The sequence below is a fragment of the Phytophthora parasitica genome, assembly GCF_000247585.1.
Source record: "Phytophthora parasitica INRA-310 unplaced genomic scaffold supercont2.20, whole genome shotgun sequence".
NCBI classification, from domain to species: Eukaryota; Oomycota; class Peronosporomycetes; order Peronosporales; family Peronosporaceae; genus Phytophthora; species Phytophthora nicotianae.
In genome coordinates, this window is record NW_008649006.1 from 132,945 (window position 1) to 146,170 (window position 13,226).

The following is a 13,226-nucleotide window of genomic DNA, read 5'->3' on the forward strand; positions in this document are numbered from 1 at the left end:
GTGGAATCAGAATTATCCTTTCTTCAGATAAATGCTATCGCGGAAGGGCAGCAATTCTACCAGCCGCTCTGCGTCTCAGGGTGGCTCAAGTAGCTCTAAGAGTGGGCGTCTGGCACGGCGGCGTGGATCGAGTGCTGAGGCGGCCATGCAGGCAGAAACAGCTCGATTGGGTGTTTCCAATGGCGTCCTGAAGCGTGGCTTCCTCGTGAAGAAGGGCCACATGATGCCCACGCGGAAGGAGCGGTACTTTGTGCTGGGAAAGCACTCTCTGAGTTATTACAAGCCTACGAAAGACGGGGACGTGGAGCTCAAGGGCGTCCTGGAGCTCAAGTCGTCGGACGTTATCTCTCCACTACCGCACTCGGACGCTTGGCTGCGGATTCGCCAGAGCGAAGGACCAGCCGGGAAGAGTTATAAACTGGATCTAAAAGGTAGATTTCCTCTTGGTGTTGTGCGCCTTAGTCTGGATGTGAGGTGAAGGGAGTTTCTATGGTGGTGGTGGCTGACATTGTGATGACAGCTTCGAATTTGCAGGAGCGACGGGAGTGGATCGAAGGGCTGCGCAAAGCTTGTCGGGTGTGTTGTTTTAGCTTAAAAGTTATTACTACGGTTGTCTTTCTAACCTGTTTCGTTCACACTGTTCACAGAGCGAGCTACTGATGCGCCAGCGGGTAATTCAGAGTGACGTGAGCTTGCTACAAGCACGCTCCAGTCGGCGAGGCCAGAATGCGAAAGCGATGGCAGAACTTCTTTCTTCTCCTATGGCGCCTGACAATACAGGTACCCCTCGGGTTGATCTGCGCGCATCTTTCCAGATTTTTCACGAAATGGTGCTGCTGAAGAAGCTCCTTGATACGTTAAAGAGTTCTTGGGGGCCTCCTTCGCAATGGTCAATGGCACAGTATCAAGAGCTTGTTCAGGGTATTAGTCTTGCCCAAGAAAAATCAGGAAGCTCTGACCTCGATCCTGACAGTATTTTGGCGGAGGCGTTCAAGTTGCGGTACCAGTTTGAGGAAATTCCCGAGAACCAGCGAAAACTTACTCGGGACGAAGATCCGCTTGGTGCTTCGCGTACGTCGACAGCAGAGAACCTAAAACAAGGCGGGCTGGATTCTCCCGTTGCTCCATCTCGAATGTCACCGCGGATACGCTGTCCCTCGTTTCACAGTTACTACGCAACTTTTGAGGAGTTGTCAGACCGAGCTGGATCAACGGTTAAAGCAACAGCCGATGACAAGCAGGGTGACGCATTACTGACTCCTCGCAGTGCGACGCTGGCTAAGTATGCTCACCTGTACCTTTTGGATGACATTCGAACTAAGCAGCCATGGAGTTTGGATCGGACCAATAATGACGACTTAGTCACGGAGCACGAGAGTGACACTGCTGAGCGTGCCAGCTTAGATGAAGAACTTGTCGATGCTCTAACGAGTCGTTTTGATGATGATCGCATCTACACGTACATCAACCACCACACTATGGCGGTGATGAACCCGTATCGATTGTTGCAGACTGCTCGGTTCACGTCAATTTACGACGAGCAAGTAGTCCTCACCTACGCAGACACCGCTAATGCTGAGACAGTATTGGCTCCGCATCCATTTGCAATTGCGAAGCAAAGTCTAGTTCGACTTTTCTTCGATAACGAACACACAATGCCGTTACCATCGACGATATCAAGCAACCGTAGCATGACTGAAGGTCGCGGGCAATCACTTTTTCTTTGCGGCGAAAGTGGGAGCGGTAAAACAGAGCTTGCCAAGGACTTGCTAAAGTATCTGGTACTAGTGGCGCAGCCAGCTCTTTCTAAAGGCTCGGAAGAGACGTGTAAAGTGAGCGGTAGTACTCGTCAGCCCAAGATCAAGCTGTTTACTAGTTCCACTAAAAGTACAATCCAGATGAGGACAGAGGAAGCACGAACGATCGCTCTACTCGAGGCTAAAGGTGTGGAGAAATACGAAATCGTGCTGCTGGATTTGCATCCTGAACGTTGGGACGAAATGACATCGGTGAGTCGAAGTAAGCGTCTCCCTCAAGTACATGTAGACGGACTCTTCTTCGGTTTTTACGAGAAGTTGGAGCATCTTGAGGATGAAGAACAACTTCGAATGTATTTCAAGAACCCGCATGCGGCCAAGAAGCTAAGCATTGTTTTGGACTCGAACATTGTTCTGGAAGCGTTTGGGCATGCTACCACGTCGATGAACCTCAATTCGTCAAGGTTTGGAAAAATGACAACTCTACAAGTTGCCTTCGGACTTCATCCGTGGGAATTCCAGATTTGTGGGTGTCACATCTCGCCGTTTCTACTTGAGAAATCGCGCGTCACAAGCGAAAGAGGCCGCGAATCGGGAGACCAGAACGAATTAAACTTTCACATATTGTATGCGATGGTGGCTGGTGTTAACGCCTTTCCTTTTATGCGGTTGCTGGCGAAAGAGCTGCATCTCGATGGTATAGACTGTTCCGCGCTTACTTATCTCGGTCGGAGCGACCACAAGCTCGCAGGTTTCGTAAGCAAAGAGGACACATGGAAAAAGGATGTGGAAAGATGGCAGCAAGTTATTGATGGACTAGATGAGCTGAACGTATCGCCAGATGAGCAGAAAACAATATTTAAGGTGCTGAGTGCAGTACTATGGCTTGGAAATATTGAGCTGGACTACCGTGAAGTATCGGGAAAGCTGGTGATGTCCTCTACGGGAGCGCTTAACGCACCTCAAAAAGTGGTGGAACTCCTGGAATTGGGCTCGGTTGAAAAGTTGGAGCGAATGTTGATGACAAAAAGTGTAAGTTTGCAGTCGACAAGCGAAACTTTCGAAGTGACTTTGGAAAAAGGTCAGGTAAATCATGTTCGGGACACACTCGCACGCTTGTTATATCAGCTCGCGTTCAATTATGTCGTGTTCGTTATGAATGAGGCCACAAAAATGAGTGCTTTATCCACTGATGAGAATAAGCATCAGATGGATTCTAACGCAAGTGCCCCTGAAGCCGTTTCACTGCTAAAGATTGTTGACGTATTTGGTTTCGAAGACCTCACGCATAACTCTCTGGATCAGCTCTGCATAAACTATTTGAGCGAGAAACTTTATGCCAGGGAAGAACAAGTGATCGCAGTTGCCTACAGCAGTCGACCACATCTGACTGCACGGGACAGTGAAAAGGATGTTCTTTTTATTTATGAACATCCATTAGGAGTATTCGCCTCGCTTGAAGAACTGACTATTCTTCACCAAAGTGAAAATATGAACGCGCAGCAAGAGGAAAAGCGAAACAAGCTGTTTGTGCGCAACATCTACGACCGCAACTCATCTCGATTGCCTGAACCACCGCGGGTCTTGAGCAACGCGAAGCGTCATACTCCTGTATTGCTGAATGTGTTGCCATTTGTGATCCCGCACACACGTGGAAATGTCATTTACGATGCGAATGATTTTGTGAAGAAAAATTCGGATTTCGTCTACGCAAATCTGTTGGTGGGTCTAAAGACATCGAATAGTTCTCATTTCTGTCGAATGCTTAACGAAAGCAGCCAACTGGGTTGGTCACCAAACACGAATCGCAGCATGCTTGGTTCAGCAGAGTCTCGACTATCTGGAACCAAAAGTTTTGTTGGACAATTTCGGTCTCACGTAAATGTCCTCACGAGTCAAGATGACAAGAATATGCCTTTCTACTTCCATTGTATTCGTCCCAACGCCAAGAAACAACCTTCACTTGTAAACAACGATCTCGTTGAACAGCAGTGTCGCTCACAGCGTCTGATCCGGCAGATGGAAATCTGTAGAAATTCATCGTCATCATACTCAGCAATTGATATCTCGAAAAGCACTCTTCTGACGAGATATGGCAGCCTGTTGCGAGAACCTTACATCCTGGATGATGTAGCTGGTGATAACAGTAATCTAATGAATTGGCTCCGCGATCTTCTCCATAGCGATGACTGTTCGACCCCGAGGATAAATATTTCTGCTTCATCGATGGTTCAGTTCAAGTCAATTAACCTGGTGGAAAGACTAGAGTTGTTACTCGAAGACCGAGAAGCCGAAGCCGCGACAAAGATTCAGTCGTTATTTCTTATGATCATGTGGAGACGCCGCTATGCTGTCAAAAAACGGGAACGACGAGGTTTATCGAATGAGCTTCTGGCTTGGTATGGCCCGGAAAGGGAAAACACGGTCAAGAAGCTGCTAACAAAGTATAATGGACGCGAGGACGAGCTTCGCTCGAAACTAGCGCTTAAGAAGAAGTCAATGGTTCAAGGAGAAAAAGCGGTGTATCAGTTGGTAAGTGATCTCCAAGCGCTTTGTCTCGGCACCCAAGGTGGCCTCGATGCGCAGGCAGTAAATGCGATTTTGCAGGACGACGCGATGCGCGAATTGTTGCAGCAGAACCAGAAGATTGTACTGGCCTTGCGAGATATGAGCTTGAACCCAGACATCCTCGAAGCTCAATTGGCTGACCACGAACTGCGAGGGTTCTACCAGAAATTAGTTGACTTTCTGCAGTCAAAGAAAACGGATTATGGCGATAGAGCGAGTATTTCCGGCCGCACAATTGATGAGCTGCCCCAACTTTCTCTAGATGAGCGCGTCCTCGCTGCTACTTCAGAGGAAAATGGCTTGTTGTGGATGCGACTTGTACAAAAAGAAGAATGGGCAGCTTACCGTGATGCGTTGGTGGAGATTGGCGACGATCCCGAGCTACTTCTCTTCCATTCAGAAGAGGAGGGGTTTGTCAGCACCTTAGAGAGATTTCTGGAGGCGCTGGCACTCGAAAAGCAGCACGAAGAAGAGCAGAACGCTGTGGAAGCAATCACAGATTTGGTTCTGCCGTCGACAGTTGATGAAGAAGAAACGTTGGAGGTTCAGAGCTCTACTGGTGCCAGTGGCGAAGATTCCGAGATGCTGGAGTTGCTTTTGAGTGTTCAGTTTGGGCCATCACTGATGGCAGCCATGAACCAAGATTCATATTTCATGCAGGCGTTGCAGGACCCGGTTCTCATGACCAGCATGCAGCAGGTACGGCTTGTTGAGCGATTACTTAAGTATATTAGCTGTGCAACTAACGCACGTGATGATGTTGTACTCAGCTCATGGCCAACCCAAAAGACTTCGCGGTATCGGCGACACTTCAACAGCCAGCAGTGCGAGAGTTTTTTCTTAAGCTGATTGCGCTCTCGTGTAAGTCGAATTACTAGCTGTTTGCTTGCTTACACTGATTCTTTACTATGTCTTGATGTAGTTGCGACGCAAGAGCAGAGCGACGATGAGTGATCAGCATCGATCATGACTGGAGTTTGTACATGCCATATTATTCGAGCCACCTACAAAAGAAAAGCCACGGAGCCATTCTGTCGTATGAGTCCATTTTCATTCTTTTTGTTTGCTCTTCGCCACCCTTAACTTCTGCATTCAACACCGCTGCCCCTCACGCTAGCCACACGTGGAGACAGACGTCTAGTAACGAAAGTAGAGACCAGTGTCCTCGCGTTCATCGCCCTTCTGCGGCAGACCAGTCTCGCCCACGTCTCGCAGAATCTTGTAGCGCTCCGTGTCGGCCTCGTATTCCTCGAAGGTCTTAGCGCACTCCTCAGCGTGCTGCTCCGCCAGTTGCGTGTACTCGGCCGAGCACTGCTGCATGAACTGCGTCTCCTCGGCTGTGAGGTCGCGCAGGTAGCGGGCGGGGACACCAGACCAGAGCTGTCCAGAGGGCACCTGCTTGCCTTTCGTGACGATGGATCCAGCGGTAATGATGGACTTGGCTCCAACCACAGCGCCATCCAGTACCTGTGCGCCCGTGCCAATAATGCAGTGGTCCTGAATGGTGCAGGCGTGCACGATGGCGGCAGGGCCAACGGTCACATTGCTGCCAATCTTGGTGGGAATGTCCTTGTGGATCTTGGCCACGTGCACCACGGCCTGGTCCTGAATGTTTGTGTTCTCACCGATGGTAATGTGGTTGACGTCGCCACGCACGGTGGCATTATACCAGATAGAGCTGCCCTTGCCCACCTTGACATCGCCAATCACTGACGCATTGGGAGCCACGAACACGCCCTCCTCAAACTTGGGCGAGCGTCCCAGGTTCTTCACGGCACGCGTCGAGGGGTTCACTGGGAAAGGCAACAATGGAAACGGATTCAATAGTGTACGAGTTAGTGAAACCAGAACAGAATAGTCCGACAGAATCCAAATTCGATATGGGATCTCCTCTCGTCGCCTAACTTACAGTGCTCCGTGTACGTGAACTTGCCCTCCAGCGAGACACCGACACGGTCGATCGTCTGGCCCAGGGACCGGATGGCCTTGCCTGCCTGTTTCGCCCACATGCCTTTTGAGTCTCTCCAAGTTGAGTTCCGCTGGTGCTGGCCTCCCGTTCGTGCGGCCAAGGGGGCAACACCTCTACAAATCATAAACATGCTGTGATTGGCTGGAATGAAACTAAGCAAACGCATATTATTAATGTTTTGCACACGAACATTCTCCGTAAGCATGGAAACCGTCGGTGAGGGCGAGGTGATTCGCGACTTCGACTACTCCGTGCGTGTTAACCTGGCTAATAGCTCGCTCTGCGGAGATCATCAGCGCTCCGTTGTGCTCAAACTCCGTTTAGAAAAGCCTGATGGATCCGAGCGGCAGGTTGGTGTGAGTATATCGCAACTGATCGTTTCATGACTCATTTGTTTTTATGTTCGGTCCAGGTGGTGCTGGAGTTAGACGACAAGCAGCTCACTCACCTCCTCAAGGACTTTGGACGTATTCACCAAGAAGTACTGAAGCACTCGTAATAAAAAATCCAAAGAGCCCATGTATATTCTCTACTTACTCCTTCTGCTGGTGTGGAAGTTACGATGAACGTCCTCTTCCACCTAGAGAACACTCGCGCTTCCGCACTCCTATACGTCTATACCTTAGTCATCCATGAAGAAGAAGTTGCCCGAGTTCTTCTGCTCGACATCCTTCACGGAGTCGTACTTGTTGATACGCGGGCGGTAGTTCGTAGGATCCCGTCGGAACGTAATCTCAAGCTGCTTCAGGAACGTGTTCATACCCGTCAACAGGCTCTGAGGGGCGTGTGCCGTACACTCGATACCCGGCTTGCCATCGTACACAACCACACGATCGGCCAGATATGTTGCCATGATGAAATCGTGCTCCACGACGAATGCCGTCTTCTTGGCGTGTAGGATAAAACGCTTGATAACCTTGGCAGCAAGAATACGCTGCTCGGAATCGAGGTATGCAGACGGCTCATCGATCAGGTAGATGTCAGCAGGCTTACCCAGACACAGGATGATAGCCACACGCTGCAATTCACCACCAGAGAGGTGAGGAACGGCCTGGTCGATAATGTTGTCAAGAGCCAGCGGCTTGGTCACATCGGTCGCGAACTGCGGGTGGACGATAGCCTCACGGATACGGCGGTGCAGTAGCTCACGCACAGTGCCCTGGAACTTGGGTGCAATCTTCTGTGGCTTGTAACTGATCGTGGAAGTATCGTAACGCAGAGCGCAGTTTGAGATAGCCTCGTCATCACCAGCCTTCTCGGCAGCCTCCATCTCGTCAGACTTGAGCAGACCAGCAAGCATACGGATGAACGTCGTCTTACCGGTACCGTTCTCACCAAGCATACAGATAATTTCCGAATTGGTGAAGTCACCAGCCTCGACGTGCAGCTTAAAGGCGGTGTCCTTCTTCTTCTTGTACATGGTCTTAGTCATTGCCGGGTAGTTGAACGAGTTAGCATCACCCTCTCCCGTGCCGAACTCATCAGCGTTCTGCGAGACCTTGAACGTGAGCTCCTCCGTACGGAAACGCAGGTTCTCCGTGGGCACGAAGCCGGCAAGGAAGATGTTAATACCTTCACGCACGCTGAAGGGCATGGTGACAACACCATAGGCCGAAGGGGTACCATACAGCACGCAGATAAAGTCGGACAAGTAGTCCAGCACACTCAGATCGTGCTCAACGCAGATGACGTACGAACGCGCGTTGTCGTCCACCATAGAACGGATCACCAGAGCGGCCTTGAGACGCTGACGCACATCCAAGTACGAGGAAGGCTCGTCAAACATGTAAATGTCGGCATTCTGCACGGCCACAACGGCAATGGCAAAACGCTGCAGCTCACCACCCGATAAGTTCTCGATCTCACGATCTTGCACGTGTGACAGGTCCAGTTCATTCAGGAAATGGTCCAGCTTCTCCTTCTTCTCGCAACGGGCCGACAGGATGCCGTGCACCGTTCCCTTGACTGCCTTGGGGATCTTGTCCACGTACTGCGGCTTGGTGATGGCCTTAAGATTGTCTTCGAGAATACGCGTGAAGTAGTTCTGCAGCTCCGAGCCACGAAAGTGGGTCAGGATCTCCTGCCACTCAGGCGGCGCGTCGAACTTGCCAAGGTTAGGCTTGAGCTTGCCAGCGAGGATACGCAGCGCAGTAGACTTGCCGATACCGTTCGTGCCAACAAGACCAAGCACTTGGCCAGGGCGGGGCATGGGCAGACGGTGGAGCTTAAAAGTGTTGGCGCCGTAGCGGTGCGTGGTGTTGCTCTCAAGGTCCTTAGGCAGGTTGATAATGTTGATAGCCTCGAACGGGCATTTCTTGACGCAGATACCGCAACCGATGCAGAGCTGCTCCGAGATGAAGGCCACCTTGCTCTTAGGCCCCACCTCAATACAGAGCTTGCCCATGCGCACTACGGGGCACGACTTCTTGCACTCCTGACGGCATTTCTTGGGCTTGCACTTGTCCGTGCTCACAATGGCGATACGCGTCAGCTTGTCGGACATCTTTGCCAGAGGCTTTCCGTTCCGTGGGTCCTGTCCTGTACTGAAGGCCTCTCCCCCTCTCGGCTGTTGGCTGGTTCAGCCCGAGCCGTCGTAACGCCTAACCGCGACAAATCCCGGTTAAGTGCGATTTGTAAGCAAAGACTGATGGAGGCGGTGGACTTGGGTCATGACGGTGATGAAGGACTTGCTGCTAGCAGCGACGAGTGAGTTGAACTCGATATCACGAGGTTATGGAGCTGCTACCTTTTACTGGGAAAACTGGAAGCACAAGCTGCAGCATCAAAATCGGTCCAACGCAAGAAATATCGTCGACAGTAGAAAATGAAGCTGTATGTATGCATTGGTAAAAATCACGACCCACTTGAGGTTTAACTTTACTGATCTAAGACCATGGAGGACGGTGCCTCTGTAGCTGCCGCGTCCTTCTGCTTGGAGGCCGACACATTGAGCTGCGCCTGGTCCTTGAGTGCCGCCGCGGCCGGCTCGATGAGCGTAATGTTCTGTTCCAGCTCGCGCAGGTCGCGCGCCTTGGCCTTGGCCTTGCTGTCCTTCATGCGGTTCTTGTAGAAAGCTGCCTCGCGCTTTTCCTTGATCTGCGTCACGCGCTCGATGGCGTGAATGGTAGCACCCATGAGCTCGCGGTCGTACTTGACAGCACGGTGGCGCTGCTTGTCGAAGTCAAACGTCGTATCCAAGGCCATTTCCTTGCCCGCAGCCTTCCGGAAGGCCTTGGTCCATTTCACCTTGCGTGGGTTGCGCTTGCGGTTAAAGTTCTTGTGGCATTTGGAGCGGCAGAAGCGGAAAATCTTGCTGTCGTTGCGCACGAACGTAATGCCATGGCCCGGGTACACGGGGCTGGAGCAGAAGTAGCACGTGTGGATACGCATGGCTGCTGGTCGCTTGGTGCTGGCGCTGCTCTAGTACTGCCGGAAGACAACCTGCTTCACTTGTCAGTCAAAAGTGATGGCGATTGGATGGTTGGCGACGACCAGTTTTCCTTTGTGGACCACACATCCATAGTATTACAGTGATTTTCGATTTGAGTGCAACAATGGATTCGTCGCCTTCGGCAACGTTTATCGCTAAAATGGTAAGCACACAGTAGATGTATTTAGTCACAGCGCTAGATATATTAACCTTTAGCTTATGTGAATGTACGCGCTCTCTCATACGCGTTATTGATCCCTGCCTCGAGTTCGCTTCCTTTTTAGAAAAGAAAAATAGCTGCCGACACAGCTTGAAAAACCTTTTGATGCAGTGTCCGATTCGAAGGTGCTCGAATCGACACATTCACGAAGAACTGGCTGCTGCTGAAGTCTGTCTTGGTAATAAAACTACAACCGTCACCGTCTCCATCGTATTGCTTGAACATAATTACCGCACCCGTGACGAAAGGAGGTCGCTCAGCGCCATTGGACCCTTCGTCTCTGACTCGCGGAGGTCATCTGCAGTTAGCACGTCTTGTTTGCCATGTGCTGCTGCCTCCTGCTCCGCAATATCGCGGTGCTGCTTGATACGCTCAGACACAGCCGTGAGGTTCAGGTCTGTTACATCGGACATGGTGCTGTCTTCCAAGTTGGGTTGACGCACTGCGCCAACGACACCACCTGATCGCGGACCTGTGGAGTCCACCTCGTCCTCCATGATGTCATTGAACATTATCTGACCAGGTGGGGCGCTGGTCTGGTCATACGGAGAAAGCTTGGGCGCAAGGACCTTGGGTGTGTTGTCCAAGCCCGTGTAGATACCACGACCAGTACCTGGAGTCTCGATGGTAACACTTTGCGGTGTGATGTCTCCAGCGTTGAAGCTGTCATCATCCCCCATCGCACCCTTACGATCCAAGCTTTGGCTGCAGATCGGTCCAGCGAACTGAATAGGGCTACCGTTCTTCTTTTGGGGTGCGGCAGAGCTGCGGCGTCCACGATTAAGAGCGCTGAGATAAGTGCTGCCGCGCTTCTGGCGCATGGTTTCTTCATGCATGCTGAGCATGGCAAACTCCTCGGCGTCATCATCGCTCACAACCGCCACGCCACCCGCGGAATTAATTCCGGTGCTTGAAAACCCGAACATGCCACGGCCCTTCTTAGAGTTGTTGCGCTTGTTAGCATTAGCCTCGGGATTGCGTTCAATCTTGGACCGCAACGTTACGAAGCCGATGACTGCCAGGGCCACTACCACAATGCCGCTGATAATGAGGACGCAGATGACTTCCGTCGATACACCCGAGCTTCCCGAGTCACCTGTTGATGCGGCGTACGGAGTGGCAGTGGTGTCCGCGACCGTGGCGCTCGTCCTCGATAGAACCTGCACTTTGAGGAACACAGCGTAGTCGTACCGTTTGGATGTGGGGGTACTGCTCGGCAAAATCAAATGTGCCAGTAGAGTGTAGCTTCCTGGTTGGTTGAACGACAGTTCCGACGAGTCGAACGCAGCCAGTCCGTCCGTGAAGTTAAGCGGGATGTTGGTTGTGTTCTCTGTTAGCTGTGATCCTGTCGTCACAGGGTTGCAGTCCACACCATAGGTGCACGTCCGCAGGCGTGAAGCGGTGATCTCGTAGTAGTTTTGCGAGATGCGGTCGAGTCCGGCTGCCAACTCCGTCAAGCCGAAGGTATTGGTCTCAAGAGAGCCGCTTGGCGCAAGGCGCTCCGTGGCGTTCCATGAAATGTCTACTGAGTCGTACGCGTACACGTCGCCCGTGGGGAAGGCGATGGAGAGCTTCAGCGGGCAGCCGTCGCCCTGCGCGCTCACCATTTTTACCGAGGAGCCGTCCACCGTGTTGGAATATATAGACGTGTCCACCTCCCAGCAGTATGTAGTGGCCCCGTCCATGACGAAGGCTCCTGAGGAAGAAGCCTCCGACGTCGCTGTAGCCACGTTGACCAGCATCAAGACTGTCACGACGGCGGGCAGCCACCGACTGCCGCTCCTGTTCGCAGTTTCCCTAATGTTCCGACATTGACACCTGCAAAACGTCTCCTTCTGCATGGTAATTCTCTGCTGTTGCTGGTACCTGTCACCCTCCTGCACGAGGTCGGAACACCACTACTGCGTATGGACCGATGGTCGTCTACCTCCTGCACTTCCTCCGCTTCGGAGACCGATTGTTATCTGCGGGTGAAGTCGCCTATCTGCCAGCCCAGCGCTTTGTTTCCACTTCTGGGCGTCTGGCTTGCGTGTATCGCTCAATCGGCAGGATGCAGGGGGTGCTTAGCCGCTCCGGCTTTAGGGCTGCGGATTTAAAGAGACCCTATTGATTGGCAGAAAACAGTAAGGAAGTCCACAACTTGCAAAATAAAATTCATCGATTGGCTGGAAAAGATTCATAAGATCTGGGGTGCGTTGCCAAGTTACACATGGAAAGTGGGCCATCTGGTGGAAGCAGGGCAATGCTGGGCAACTCTCCTAGCTGGTCAGGCGACTCACCTCGGTGGGCCGATTCCGCTGAAAAAAAATACTCCGTCTTGCTGTACCTGTAACGCAAGAGCAAACTCGTTGACGAGAAAACGGTGGCAAAGCTTGAGCTGGAGTTTATAAACGTAAGGTGGCCTGTATTCACAATGTAGTTTTACAGGGCTTGGATTCACATGCCAAAAGTTGCGGGGCGGACGTTAGTGTCGCAGCCGCTCACAAAAGGGGCGAGCTTCGATACAATTGATCTCCAGGCTGGAATCCTCAGCTTTCACTTGGTAAACTTACATGCAATGCAGCGCTGAAGGCTAGCCAGACCGCGCAAATCAAAGACGTCAGTGACACGGGCCAGTCTGCTGAATCCTCGGAATTCAGTACTATAAAAGTACATTTATTAATAATAGTAAAAGAGAGTCTATTCTTTTAACCATTCGTCCAAAATTTCGAAACCGGGAGCCTTCACCGCGCTACACGGGACGTGTCACGAAGTCCTCATCGTGGTAATTGGTTCGCAGTTATGCAAGACTGTCTTCTGCAGCAATCCTTCGTATTGCGACAACTTGGTCAGGTGGCGATGGTCTTGAAAGTAGTACATGTAGTAGTAGTATACATTTACAGTTAGTCTTGATGGAAATTCTTAATCATGCTGCGATAGTATTTGTACTTGTAATTCTATTAGTAATTTACTACTACTACCAACACAATCATCAAGAAATTTCCATTCTTCGTTATGTCTTACTCGTAGCATTCCTTGACAGCAGTTTAGACGTAACGAGGGATTGCAATTCTCTTTCTTTTACTTCTTAATACATGGAAGTAATACTAAGAGCACCTCCAACGGTATTGATAGATACGCAAAATTACACATGAAGTGAGCTATTGCAAAAAAAAATAGAACCCCAACGGCGAATTGATAGGAGACAAAAAGTAACGATTAAGTAACCACACAAAATTGATCGTGCACTACGAGTGAATAAGAGGCTCCTATTCATTTCGCAACACTACAAATTGCACCACA

The 13,226-nt window shown here is 51.0% G+C and overlaps 6 protein-coding genes across 9 annotated transcripts; 2 read left to right on the top strand and 4 right to left on the bottom strand.

The window, feature by feature from the left end:
- PPTG_09983 (hypothetical protein) lies at window positions 1-5,413 on the top strand. Of its 4 annotated transcripts, XM_008905226.1 has the most exons (5): window positions 1-431; window positions 521-576; window positions 648-5,024; window positions 5,096-5,186; window positions 5,248-5,413. In XM_008905226.1, exons 1-5 carry the CDS (start codon window positions 32-34, stop codon window positions 5,277-5,279), a joined length of 4,956 nt encoding a protein of 1,651 aa, XP_008903474.1. In that variant the 5' UTR covers window positions 1-31; the 3' UTR covers window positions 5,280-5,413. The 4 variants fall into 4 exon arrangements, with proteins under 4 accessions (XP_008903474.1, XP_008903476.1, XP_008903475.1 ...); XM_008905228.1 differs by having other exon boundaries at window positions 1-576; XM_008905227.1 differs by having other exon boundaries at window positions 5,096-5,413.
- Window positions 5,036-6,416, bottom strand: PPTG_09984 (hypothetical protein). The gene is made up of 2 exons (XM_008905230.1): window positions 6,235-6,416; window positions 5,036-6,118 (listed from the first exon to the last, which is right to left on the bottom strand). The coding sequence occupies exons 1-2, from the start codon at window positions 6,332-6,334 to the stop codon at window positions 5,463-5,465; spliced, it is 756 nt and encodes a 251-aa protein (XP_008903478.1). The 5' UTR covers window positions 6,335-6,416; the 3' UTR covers window positions 5,036-5,462.
- Window positions 6,417-6,464: 48 nt separating this feature from the next.
- PPTG_09985 (hypothetical protein) lies at window positions 6,465-6,826 on the top strand. The gene is made up of 2 exons (XM_008905231.1): window positions 6,465-6,644; window positions 6,707-6,826. Exons 1-2 carry the CDS (start codon window positions 6,468-6,470, stop codon window positions 6,791-6,793), a joined length of 264 nt encoding a protein of 87 aa, XP_008903479.1. The 5' UTR covers window positions 6,465-6,467; the 3' UTR covers window positions 6,794-6,826.
- PPTG_09986 (ABC transporter E family member 2) lies at window positions 6,689-8,880 on the bottom strand. The gene has a single exon (XM_008905232.1). It carries the CDS (start codon window positions 8,795-8,797, stop codon window positions 6,917-6,919), a length of 1,881 nt encoding a protein of 626 aa, XP_008903480.1. The 5' UTR covers window positions 8,798-8,880; the 3' UTR covers window positions 6,689-6,916.
- A 221-nt stretch (window positions 8,881-9,101) lies between these two features.
- Window positions 9,102-9,767, bottom strand: PPTG_09987 (hypothetical protein). Its single transcript, XM_008905233.1, has one exon. The coding sequence runs from the start codon at window positions 9,682-9,684 to the stop codon at window positions 9,172-9,174; it is 513 nt and encodes a 170-aa protein (XP_008903481.1). The 5' UTR covers window positions 9,685-9,767; the 3' UTR covers window positions 9,102-9,171.
- A 120-nt stretch (window positions 9,768-9,887) lies between these two features.
- PPTG_09988 (hypothetical protein) lies at window positions 9,888-12,041 on the bottom strand. The gene has a single exon (XM_008905234.1). The coding sequence runs from the start codon at window positions 11,783-11,785 to the stop codon at window positions 10,172-10,174; it is 1,614 nt and encodes a 537-aa protein (XP_008903482.1). The 5' UTR covers window positions 11,786-12,041; the 3' UTR covers window positions 9,888-10,171.
- Window positions 12,042-13,226: the final 1,185 nt, after the last annotated feature.